Here is a 13,225-nt window from a genome sequence, read left to right as displayed (position 1 = left end):
TTCCGAAATTAAAATTAAAGGCATTTTTTGAAGGAAAAACAGACCCTAACGAAGCAATCAGGAAAGGAGATACTGGGCTTAGACCCAACTCAACATTTACTCCTCCTCCTTATACGGTACCAGCAGCTATCACTGCCTTTGAACAGGCAGTGTTCAAGGATTTGGAGGCCAGCCAGAACCCCAAAATATTTGGGAATTTCACGACTGCGGAATATAAGGCACTAGAAGCTCTACAAAATGACAATTTAATAACCAGAAAACCGGCCGATAAAGGCGGTGGTATTGTCATACAAAACACAAGTGACTATGAAAAAACCTGTGAAGATCTTCTAAATGACAACAGGAATTATACCCCATTGATGACTGATCCCTCTACTGACCTGACTAAAAGGATCACTGCTTTAGTCAAACAAGCTGAAGATAATGGACACATCTCTAAAAATGAAGCAGAATTTCTGAATACCAATGATAACATCATCCCATTCTTTTACACACTACCCAAAGTACATAAAAACCGTCTACCACCACCAGGTCGCCCAATAGTATCCGGTATTGGATCACTTCTGGAACCTCTTTCAAGGTTCTGTGACCAATTCTTAAAGCCTCTGGTACAGACAACTCCTTCCTATCTGAGAGATACTAAAAGTCTACTACGTCTCCTGGCAGACATCACATTCGAAGTCAACTCAGTCACGCTAGTGACCTTGGATGTTGAAAGCCTATATACAAGCATCCCCCAGGACGATACCATCAAAGTCCTGGGTAAGGCACTGGACTCAATCGAATGGGAATATCAAACACCGAAAAAATTCATTATTGATTGTGCAACAATAGCACTCAAAGAATTTTTTTTCTCTTTCAAGGATAAGCTGTTCCTCCAATGCTCAGGGACCTCGATGGGCAGTACCTTTGCCCCTAGTGTGGCTGGGCTGTACGTGGCAGAGTTTGAAGCCCAGCACATTCTTCCCCCAACTGCGAAATTTGGTTCGTCAATGCTTTTATGGAAACGTTACATTGACGACATCTTGCTGTTATGGATAGGCAGTGAGAGTAATCTGGAAACCTTTCTGACGTGGATTAACACCCTAGACAACAATCTGAGATTTACCAACACCACGAGTAAAACTGATATTGTCTTCCTGGATGTACTAATTACGATATCTGGCACATGTCTAACCCCAAAAACTCATCATAAGCCAACAGCAAAGAACAATCTATTAGAATTCAGCAGCTTTCATCCGCGCCCCCTAAAAGAGAACCTTCCTTATGGGCAATACCTTAGGTTAAGACGTAATTGTAGCACTATTACTGACTTCAAGGAACAAGCCTCCAGCCTAACTGAAAAACTAAAAGACAGAGGATATCCTCCTGCTATCCTTAACAAGGGCTTCAAGAGAGCTAGAAATCAGCCGAGAGAAGTCTTGCTAGAAGAAAAAACCAACAACCAAGAACTGGTACCACTCACTTGTGTGACAACATTCAATGGGCTGTCAAACTATATGAAAAAAACCATAAACAAGCATTGGAGTATCATAAAGTCAGCAAAAAAAGACTGGGAAAAACCCATGTTTTCTTTCAAAAAAGGCCGGAGCTTAAGAGATGCCCTGGTTCACACCCGTCCAAAACAGAAGAACGACCATCAGACACCCTCAGTCACAACAGCATGGGGTCTTCCCCCCATTACAGGGCATTATCCCTGCTCAGACTGTAGCATATGCCACCTAACAGAAGCCTCAAAATCACTTTCATTGGAATCAGGAAAAATCTGGACACAAGTTGCACACACAAACTGCAATTCGAACAATGTGATATACTTAATAACGTGTCCCTGTTCCTTACGCTACATCGGCATGACAACAAGAAAAGTGAAACAGCGCATTGGTGAGCACCGGAGTAATATCCGATGCAAAAAAGCAACAACTAAACTGAGCCGACACTATTTGGAACATAACCATACTCCGAATGATATGAAATGGACAATAATTGAAAAAATCACTGGCACCACAAACATCCCTAGCAGACTCTTTGAGAAAGAACAGCGGTGGGTGTACCGTCTAGGTACCAACATCATTGGGCTCAATGATGATATCCCGTGGAATACAGTACTAAACTGATACACCCCCTCATACTAATGTATGCTAGGTCACTAATAATTCCCGTAAAGTTAAAAAATGAGAAATCCATTAGAAATGAGTACCTTGAAGAATCGTCTGATCAGTAGCGCACAATTTAGATCTCTGTTACTAGAAACTCACATTCTGGTGTTAAATATTAAAAATGGACTCTTAGATCCCCATGAATATATACATTTAATCAGTGAATATCGAGTTTATTTCACTCTGCGCTCCCATATATGCTGATATCTGCAGATCTTAACCAAATAAGGAAGCCAAGACAAAATGATTTCCACTCATGATTAAATCGAATGTATTTCGAGCAGCCAAGAAACACTCGATTGTTTCATACTGTTTTGTATTTACATCCCCGAAGTCATTGATTGGCTCATTGATTCAAGCCTCCCTTTGGAGACATAACGTAATGTTCCACATGGAAACGAGCGCAACCAAGCCTCGTTTTCGTCGAACCCCGCCCACGGGGAAGAACACCCTGGCCTCGACCGGGTGCAGCCACGCCCACCCGGAAGAGCGCCAACAACGTTACACAGCCTTTTTAAACGTCCCCACCGGCCCCGCTCTCCATCGTCGGGGTCCAGTTGAGGAAATACGAGGTGTACAAGTGGGCTGCGAGTGCTGAGGGCGTGAGTAATGCTGCAATGACGATCGGACTGAAACCACGCAATGAAGCTAAGTTGAACGCGATTCCGAATGTTTTCTAGCCTATTTTCTTTATTCTTAGGATGTGCCAGGGACACTCCAACCCCCCTCCTGAGACCCATGGTGCAGATAGCGCCAAACCTTAAAGTGAGATTTGTTCTTTTATATCAAACTTACGTGTGTGGGTCACAGACTCTTTGTCCATTGATCCTCTGAAACACTTATACCACGTGATTTTAATCCCCTGCAAGCCACTCACGGCTTTTTTAAATCACTATTGTCACAACACTTCCCAGAACTAGATTTATCATCCCTAGAGGGTTTGCGGATGGTGTTTAAGTCTAGCAGTTAGTCTGGGAACACATTTAGTGCCACTGATTTGGAGCACCCTGAACAGAAAGGCGCTATGGCATAGCCCTACAAATAATTGTTTGTTTGTCTTATATGTCTGTCCGTCGTCTTGTTCCACAGGTGCCGAGACACTCCACAACTAGGAGTGATTTTTCGGAATGAGCATTTGCTCTTCCAATTTTTATGCACTTTAAACACTTTTTTCATTAATTTTTCACTTTCACGCCCCCAGGTTAGGGTGGACGATTAGAGAGTCCATACCGCCGGGGTTTATCATTGTCCTGACGAATGCCTAGGTAAAATAAAACCAATACTAAGGCTGAAACATGTTGACTAAGTTAAATCTGAATGAAACCATCCATTACCTTTGGCTTTATAATTCAGACACATAGAACCCTTTTATTTGTGTCCTAGGGATCATTAATAAATTTTTTCAGATACCCTTTAGACACTTTTAAGTTTAATTTAACCTCTCAACACACCCATCACACAATACCAGCTCCGCAGTCTCCTGGCGTCGCAGCACACCGAAGAGGCATTAGGTCTCTTCAGTGGGGTCCGATGATGAAGCATGACACTGACTAGGTCGGTGTGTGAGGGCTTTCTTCTCAAACCCAAATAGGGTGCGAACTCCTCGAGTCTTTTGGCTCCATCCAAGTGGCTTATAAGAGACATTAACCTCTCTTCTTTTGTTTATTGACATATTATTGGGGATTAAGAGTGTGTTCCTGTACTTCCCTACCTCTCCCATTGTTTTTTGTATCATTCTTAACAAGCCTGTTCTTACAGTTGAACACTCCCACGAAAAATGGTGATGGCAAGTCATGACACCTGGATTCAGTCTTCCTCGACCTTCACCTCCTGTTGGTCCCTGCTTCAAAAGCCTCTATATGGTGGGGACCACTGAGTCGGTGATTTGTACCCACCACCACCACCACTGCTGGTGAGGTCCACATCTAATTGGAAGCAGTATTTTAAGTCAGGTCATGTGTCACCACTTCTCAGTGTATGGAACCCACCCATCCAATCAAGGAGATTGGGTCTCCCCCTCCAGACCCGCAGCGGTGAGCACAACAACCAGCACCCTGGCGCTCCATGCAGCATGCACTTCCACTTTTGACAATCATCCTCTAGTCATTCATCCATGTGGACTACTTTCATATGCCTCAATTCTGAACAAAGCCCAGTAAGCCAAAAACCTAGACCATGCCGCAGTCATAGGTCCAAGAGTAGACATCCATCAGATGGCAACTCTGCTCATGGCCAGCAAAAGCTCCAACTGTGCAAATCTATAGAGTACCCTCTCATCCGTGGGGTATGGGGTAAGTCAAAACAGGCAGTACTTGGCTGGGACCTTGAGACGAATGCTAGTAGCCCCTTGCAAGCAACTGACCACCTCTTGCCAATACTGTGCTATTGTGCCTACTGCTCCACATCATGTGAGTAAATTCTGCTCTGCCCACCCTGCATCTCAGACATTCATCCATATGAGTTAGATATATCTTACTAAACAGTGCTTAATTGCCAGAACCCACATCAGGAGGTCACTCCAGCTTGTTCCACCTAGAGTCCCTGCCAGCACTGCCAATGACTGCACCACCAGAACTATTAACCATCACCTTATACACATGTGACTATTCCGACTATTCCAGGACCCCCAGAGCTATTAAAATGGGTTGGGTGGCAGGTATTAGTCATTTTAATGTATATCATATGAATATTAAACTTTTGTTGTAATTGTCTCTAAATTAAACTGACAACATCACCATGTGGCAGGCTGTCATAAATGCCAGTGTTGACAATTAAGTGCTGGTGCTGAGTACCGAAAACCACAGCTCAAATTAAGCACTGCTACTGAGCCTTGTGGGAGTCAGAATGATAAAAAATGGGCATATTTAAAACAAGTATTACTGGACAACTCCTTCATCATGGCACAGGTTTTATTCCATTCTACATCATGATAGATCCGCTTTTCAACCACCCCGCATCAGGTAGGAGACCTGCGGTCGATAATCTTTCAGGGCCATGTATAGGATGGACACTAATTGTCTGGATGATACTAGTCCCAGCATCATCCCCAGCATACAGACCTCATATATGGTGTCAGCTTTGAAGTAGGAGAAAGGTTCTGGAGATTTTTACCCTCAGAGGTGTTTAAAATTACCCACCTCCAGCTTGTCTGGGGTAAAAAAAGACTAGTGTCAAACCCCTTTGTGAGAGTTCTCAGGCACAGCCTTTCCGACGTGCAAGTGTAGTAGGTGACAGCTCCTTCCCTTCATCAAGTCACAGATGGCCCATCCTGCCAACACCTATGGCTCTTTATTTCACTGTCTGGGAATAATACACAAACACCAACTGTCAGATATGCCTAGGCATGTGAGCCACAATACAGGCAGTAGACACCAGATGGTTAAGACCAGAAATTGTCAACTTTCTAAAAGTGGCATTTTCGGAATTATGACTTAAAATGTAACTATAGAATTAAAGAGGGCTCTGAATTGCTATTCTTTAGACACAGAACTCAACATTCCTACCTGCTCCAAATTGAAAGTTATCACTTAATAATTGTAATAAGCTAACCCAATGTTATTCTATGGGAGAGGCTAGAATTACAGTTGTAAAAAGGAATTTAAGAGTTTTTACAATCAGCACCAATAATACTTACAAATGTATGCCTAACTTTTTTAATACACTGTCCCCTGCCCCTGGGCTGTAAAGCCTATCCTAGGGGTGATGTATATTTATTAAAAAGGGAGGTTTGAGCCTGGCAAGAGATTATCTTGCCAGGTCGAAATGGTAATTTAAAACTCCACACACAGGCTGCAGTGGCAGACCTCAGACATGCTTAAAAGGCTTCTTGAGTAGGTGGCACAATGAGTGCTGCAGGTCCACTAGTAGCATTTAATTTACAGGCCCTGGGTGCATATACTACCACTTTAGTGGGGACTTGCAAGTACATTAAATGTGCTAATCGGGTGTGAGCCAATGTTACCAAGATTAGAGGAGTGAGCACAGGCATTTTAGCACTGGTTACAAGTGATACAATGCACAGAATCCTAAAAGCCAGCAAAAAGAGGTTCAGAAAACTTGAGGGTGAAGGCAAAAAAGCCTTGGGATGATTCTGCAGAGAGTGCCAAGTCCAACATCAATGCATTGATATTATCTGATGTACTAAGTTTCAACTCTTCTGCATGGTAATAAAAAAAATTGTGCATTTTTGTAAAGGCTTTATCACAGTTTTACATGTTTGTTCCAAGATGGCTTTAAAAATGAATGAGTTTCTAAAGGGAATTGGTGCTGGACCACTCATTTGCTTCTTTTCTCAAACTTCACTTAGCATTTAAATAAATGCTTGCCCCTTTATTTAACATCTTTCTGAATGTTAGTGATCTCTCCAGTGAACAGCAGCCCAGTGCTGCTGTTCACCAGGGAGCCACATGTAATGGTTAGGTCACCTGGGGCCCTCCACACTCACTGTGCGGTGTTGCGCTTAGTGACATGCGCACTTTTGTAAGTCCTTCCCTGACATGAAGCATTGTGCGGAGGGTATCACCACATTGATCATTCATTAGTAACAAGCACATTGTTATGAATCTGACAGATTTCTCCACTCTCCTAATAGAACCCAACACAGCTACAGGCTAGCTAGATTTTACATTAACACTATATATTTTTTCATGTTTTCACCAAGAAATGTTTTTTATTATTGAAATACTAACCACTGCATTTTTATTATTATTGTTCCTAGTGGTTTCAGTACCAGAAGCAGAAACTATTTTGGGATGAAAGTTGGATTATAGACTATGCAAAGATTAAACAAGGTATGTTGTGTACTGCTCGTTCCCTCATTTTCCCAATCGATATTTCTAAAACTATTTGCAGACTATGTTAGCAGAATTCCATGGAAGTAGAGAAATATTTTTCATTTGCTTTTGGCTTGTGCATGCATGTTTAGAAACCCAATTTACAGATAAATGTAATAAAATAAAGTTAAATTTAAATACACTGCAATGAAACCACTGGCTACCAGTTTTACCCATTTTTGCTGCGCTTAAACCAGCTCCTCACAAAGAAGGTCTCCGCAAATTTCTCTTGATTGTTCCTATTTGTAAAATGAACCAGTTAAGGTATGGCCCTTAATGCAATGTGAAACTTAGTAAATAGAAATGTACGGCCAGTACAATCGTTTTCTAACAGTACAATGTTTTGCCACTATAATAGGAGATAACAAAACACAATTGATCCTTGAGGAATCATTCAACTTTAGCAGGACTGGTAGTAATAAACCGCCCCAGGTATGATACGTTTTGAGTGTGTACACATAACATAAATTGGAAGGGTATTCTGGTTTAAGGCACGATTTTTAGATATTCTGAGATGGCCGAGATGCCTGTTCGGATGTAATGTAGGTTCCTATTTGAAGCATAGGCTATTGACAAGATACGTTTTTCATGCCGCTACGCTCACAGGGATGAGATACTTAAAGAGTGTTGGGTATACCTTGCCCATACTAAATGAATAAATGAGGCTTCAGATGTCTTTTAGAGATATCTTAGATTATACGTACAGGAGATTACAAAGATGGCCGACCCGACGTATACGCGTGATTACGTCGCATCATAGATGTTATAGGTCGAATTGGGCGTAGTGTCCACACTCGGTCTGTTTGTCGAGTGGAGGTTGGATTAAGTCAAGCACACAACATTAGTAAGTCGAGATATGGTATTGATGCATTAGTTGAAGGAAGTAGTTGTTTTTAGTAGTCTGTGAACAGAGGAAGTAAGTTAGCTTAATATCCTGTCTTCTTCTTTTTGGACAGATTGCGGATTGAATCGCAGCACCTAACGTGAGTACTGGGACACTACGGAACGTTTTAATAAGGTTTTCGGGGACAAACAAGCTTGCAGTACTGACTATTATTTGTATTCTGTCCATAGATTGTGAAGTTGACAGATGGTAAGATTGGTTTAGATTTTCACTCGGTGGAGAGTGGTGTTTGAATTGGTTGTATGATTAACTCACAGATGGAAATGGTTGTTTTTAGGTGCTGTTGAAGTAATAGCCTAGAAGACTTGGCGTTTTTGTGAGTAAACTTTGTAAATCTTTTGAAAAACTTTATTGAGTTGCTTGCCTTGTGTTTTATTTGAAACAGGATGAAGGTTTTAATGATTAGTGTTGCACATAGGTGGTGTTTCATATAAGTGGTGATAGAATTACACTAGTGATGTAGAATTCACGAGTGTTGGCATAAGGTGTATAGGCACTTTATTTATTGATGTAGTATAAGCAGACAATACATATTGGAACTCAAGAGTTTTGTAGAATATGTTTGTTGAATATATTATTATTAGATTCACGGTGCAACATATGTCCTGAGGATGGTCTCGTGGATTTGATTAACTGTTTTTGAGACTGAAACGTCGACGCAACAACACTTGTTTTGTATATACGATTATCAACGGATGGTTTATCAAAACAAATGGAAAATGATGAACTGATTATAATATATGGCTGATATGTACATGGCCCATATTGCTGTACAAAAGGTGCCATAGACTACTGTATATGTGAGAGGAAATTACACAATGGTAATTTTTGTTGCCATGTATGATACGATTTATGAACAGTGTTCTATGTTCTTTGGAGAAAATGAATAGATTGATTCTATCACATAAAGAATTAGTTTGTGATGAAAATCTTTTGAGTTCTGTCAAACTGTGTTCACTCCTGTGACAATTTAAGTATTAATCAAAAGTTGAATGATTTCTCAAGGATCAATTGTGTTTTGTTATTGATGATACCCAGTCCCTTGGGGAATATTGGGTTGCGCCATTGATGTATTAGACTTTTTATTATGAGAAACAAAAATATATGTACTTGCATTGCAGTTTGAGTCTGGCAGTAGCTATTCAGCTGGCAAGGAGGATGAGTTTACTCAAATTTGTTCTGAGAGATGATCTGTACTTTAGCATTTTATATGGAAATATTTATTTTGACGTTAAACGAATCAATTGGAGAGTTTCCTGACTAATACCTTTCTCAGCTGAATGGACTTTGAAAACTCTATGTGAACTAACTCACTGCACACCAAGTCTTATGCTCTACTTTATGTAACTCCAAGATGGCCATTGTGACCCGCTCTAGGTGAAGAGCTTTGTGCCACTTTTGCCCCTCTAAGCTGCTTCAAAGGATCTAGCAGCTGTGCACCATGGATGGGCCAGAAAGGGGAAGAGGGCTCACTGTCATTAATAGGTCCTCATAGTTGTACACCATATGCAATCAAGCAACACTCAACACCATGGAGCTCCTCACATGCCGCTTAAGTTCCCACTGTCCTCAACACAGTCCTGCTACTTTCGACCACATACGCACACCTCCTGAATACCTCATTCATCCAACATGCCTATTCCACCTTCCTAGCAAACACAACAATATGATGGCTGTACTGCTGAAACTTTTCAACCACTCACCACATCAAGAGAACTGGGTTGAATCCATCATTCTTTTTTTCTCACTGCACCTCCCCAGTTTGGACCCAGCCATATGGAAATTAGTCTTAATCCTGCTCCTCATGGGAACAGTACAGCCCAAAATGCCGGGCCAGGTCCCCCCAGAAGGCAAACAAGCATCTTGGGACTGGTTTTGGGGTATCACTCCTCATCTGCCATGATAGCTTGAATCCAGTGGATTTAACCCAGATCTGAGGCTGAAGTTGAGTGTTTGAAAATGTTCAACACTCTGTCCATCATTTTATTTTGTGATGTTGTTATGTGTGCTCTGAATGGCTAAGGATATGCCCAGGCGTAGGTCCCTTGCTCGCTGCATCACTGAATTCAAGCTAGCCGGGCTGATGAAGGGTGATACCCCGAAACTGGTCCCAAGATGCTTATTTCAAGTCCAGGGAGGACCTGCCTTGGCAGTTCAGGCTGTACTGTTCCCATAAGGAGCAGGGTCAAGACTGATTTGCATATGGCTGGGTCAAAACTGGGGTGACATGGCGAGCAAAATAACAGTGGAGTAAACCCAGATCTGAGACTGGGGTAAGTGTTTGAAAAGTTTCAAAACTTGGTCCATCATTTTATTTTGTGATGTTGCTATTCCACCATCCTGTCACATTTTAACCTCCCAGAAAATTGAATCATGAAGAAACACAAGAAACACCCTCCTCAACCTAATTTTTTCTTTTTAACAGGTTTTTATTGATTTCAGAAGACATATTTAAACATCTCACAAAGATTATTGGGATTGCGCATGAGTCTCATGTCTCATTTTACATCTTAATGTAGTTAAACAGAGTAACCTCAGGATGTCCAGCTGCAAACAATCATCAGTCCCGCTAATGAGCAAAGAATAAGTGTTCATTCTAACCCCAAGGTGATCTGTAGCCCTTCGTCCAATAGTGCTTTGCAGTGCACGCTATCAGTTATGGATCTCCTTGAGGTGCTTCTCCTCAATCAATGCCCCAATAGAGCACCCTCCCACCGTAACCCCTCCAAACGTCCACCCTCCCCACCCCCCAGGCATGTCACTTTATTATCAAATCCTCCTCATGTGGGTGTTGGTTGATCCAACAGTACACAGTGTGTTCTGCTCCATTGAACCCGCCCTACTGGTGAAGCTGTGTGGGATGCTTGCTATACCGGTCAGTCCTATTATGCGGTTAGCAGTCGGGGATGCTAGATGTGCCAAGAGATCAGTCTACTGCAGTAGGGTGCTCCCTGCGAGGGTTTTGCATCTTCATCATCAGTTGGTTTCAGCAGTAGGTCCAATATTGCCACCCATGCCCTCGCTGCCTCCAATGTCTTTTTGTTCCCGGTTCTTTGGGCCATTTGGAGCCTGAAGGTCCCTTCGCATTCTGCCCACTTCACAAGTTCCCTCGTCCATCTTGGCACGCTAGGGCCATTTTTCACCTTTCAATGGCTAGTGATTTCTCTTTTAGCCAACACCAAGCCCAAGTCTATGAACTTGCTAGTAACCTTATTGCTGGCAGTGTGAGGGAACCAGTGTAGCAAGCAACACCCTGGGGTCAGTGCTACTTCTCTCTCCATCGTGGCTGCTAACCCTGCAGTCACCCCTCTCCAGTACTCTCCCAAACGTGGGCAATCCCAGAACATGTGTAAAAACCCTGCACCCTCCATGTTACACCTCGGGCAGGCAGTCGAGGCCCCAAAATATTCATTAATCTTACTCAGGGTAAGGTATGCCCTTTGCAATACATAGAAGTGAATCAACTGGAACCGCGCATTTCGAGTACTCTTCCAAGCCCTTTCCATAAGTTCGCCCCATTGTTTCCCATCAATAGCCTCACCTAAGTCATCCTCTCATTTGATGCGTAAGGCTGTCAGAGGTCGGCGTACCTCCTGTGTGAGGCGTCTATATAGGCAAGTTACCGCCCTAAAAGTTCCAGCCGCTATCACTATATATTGACAAACCATGGAGGTCTGGGGTTCCACTCCATCTTCCTCAACCTCATCAACTGTTGTACAGCTTATACTTTCTCAGATATAACTGTGCTTTTGTTGGGCAACAGAAACGTAAGTACTGTGTGAGACTGATTCTGAGCACACTCACTGGATATGTTTGCCTTAGTCCTGCTAGATCACAGTGTACCACCTGTACCCCTAACCTAACAACGTGGCAAATGATTGTGCATTCTCAGAGCATGACAACCCTGACTCCTCAAGGAAATCTTGGTAATAGATCTAAAACCTTTTTGTTGGGTTACTTATGCATACCTAAGAAGTATACAAGAAATACTCAGGAACATTTTTAAATATTTATTGAAGCATTGTGATTCTTGTATAAAAGAGATGCAATAGAGTAATTGGCATTATGAGAATGGTAAAAAAGATTAACAATTTAACCATTGTTCTATAACAGTGATTATATGCTAGCATATGAGCACTGTCTTATATGGTACCCCTATCTAGCACTACCTAACCTAGTTTGTCTAGGATGAGTGGATCTGCCTAATCCCTGTAGGGTGATCTAAATCCCCATACCTGTGGCAAGTGACATTGGGATGCCCTTCTTGGTGAAGAATTGGCCGCATCCCTGGCTTGAGGTGAACAGGAATCAGTTGGCCTGGAATTCCGGCATGCCATATCTTCACAGTATCAGCCCTCAGTGGGACGTTTTCAGTAATGTTTATTGAGCCAGCCTTATTCTTACATAAAATATGTGTGTTGCAATGATTAGTAGACTGAAGCAGATAAATGTGATAACAAGCACCAAAAGCGTAAATAGTAGATATGGTGCTACCATGGTGCTAAACAGTTGTATATACGTAGCCATATAAACAAGACAGTAATCTAGTATAGTCCTACTATGCGGACCCTACTCCGAGTGTACCTCGAGTGTTTGTAGGTGTAGAGACAAGAATCCTACCAAGGGACGATCCAACCCTATTACCTGAGGACATTGAGTGAAAAACCATGTCTTGGTCATGAACTGGACACCCCTCATGAGATGTCAGTTTGCTGCATGGTGATTTTTCAGCATGCAAGGAGCCTCTGTGTCAGCGGAAGTACCTCCTCTCATTGGAGAACAGATAGATGGACTACATTTTTCAGAAAATTGCAGAAAGGCAATTACCATGAAAATTGATAGACTGTGGCCTTCTGGCAATGGGTGGAGATGTTACCTTCATGTTTGAGGCACACATGGCTTCCAGAACAGACATTTTGTATTCTTGGGTTAAATTTAAGCATGGGCGGATTTTGCGGATCCACGATTCGCGGATTTAGCGGATCCACGGATCGTGGATCCGCAAAATCCGCCTATTTAGCGGATTCAGCGGATTTGCGGATTGGGGGCGGGGCTTCCTCGAGTGTGTGGGCGGGGCCAAACGGACGGGGCTTCCACGCGAGCGCACATGCCTCTTGTGTGTCTAAAAGGTCAGCATCGATGGTATATTTGGGAAGAAGGCACATCTGCCCAGCCTCCCAACGCTGATGAATGAGTCACTGCATGTGCGCTTCAACTAGTTCCAGCGACCAAGTGTGTGTTACTATGCAATCGCGCCGAAGTGCGCAGGGGTCCCTTTAGTGAAATGTCCATCATAGTGGGTAAATGGCGGGAAGACGGTGCACACCTCGAGT

The 13,225-nt window shown here is 42.6% G+C and overlaps 1 protein-coding gene across 1 annotated transcript in view; it reads left to right on the top strand.

Annotated features, from left to right (window-relative positions):
- Positions 1-13,225, top strand: part of LOC144819631 (atrial natriuretic peptide receptor 2-like) — a 727,257-nt gene that overhangs the window by 248,923 nt on the left and 465,109 nt on the right. The window contains exon 5 of the mRNA XM_078677447.1: positions 6,874-6,946. Within this exon, the coding sequence (XP_078533573.1) occupies positions 6,874-6,946 (73 nt within the window). The remainder of the gene's footprint in view (positions 1-6,873; positions 6,947-13,225) is intronic.

This window comes from Lissotriton helveticus, chromosome 2_1 (assembly GCF_964261635.1).
Source record: "Lissotriton helveticus chromosome 2_1, aLisHel1.1, whole genome shotgun sequence".
NCBI lineage: Eukaryota > Metazoa > Chordata > Amphibia > Caudata > Salamandridae > Lissotriton > Lissotriton helveticus.
The sequence above is the reverse complement of the archived record's forward strand: the minus strand, read 5'-3'. Positions and strand labels throughout refer to the sequence as shown.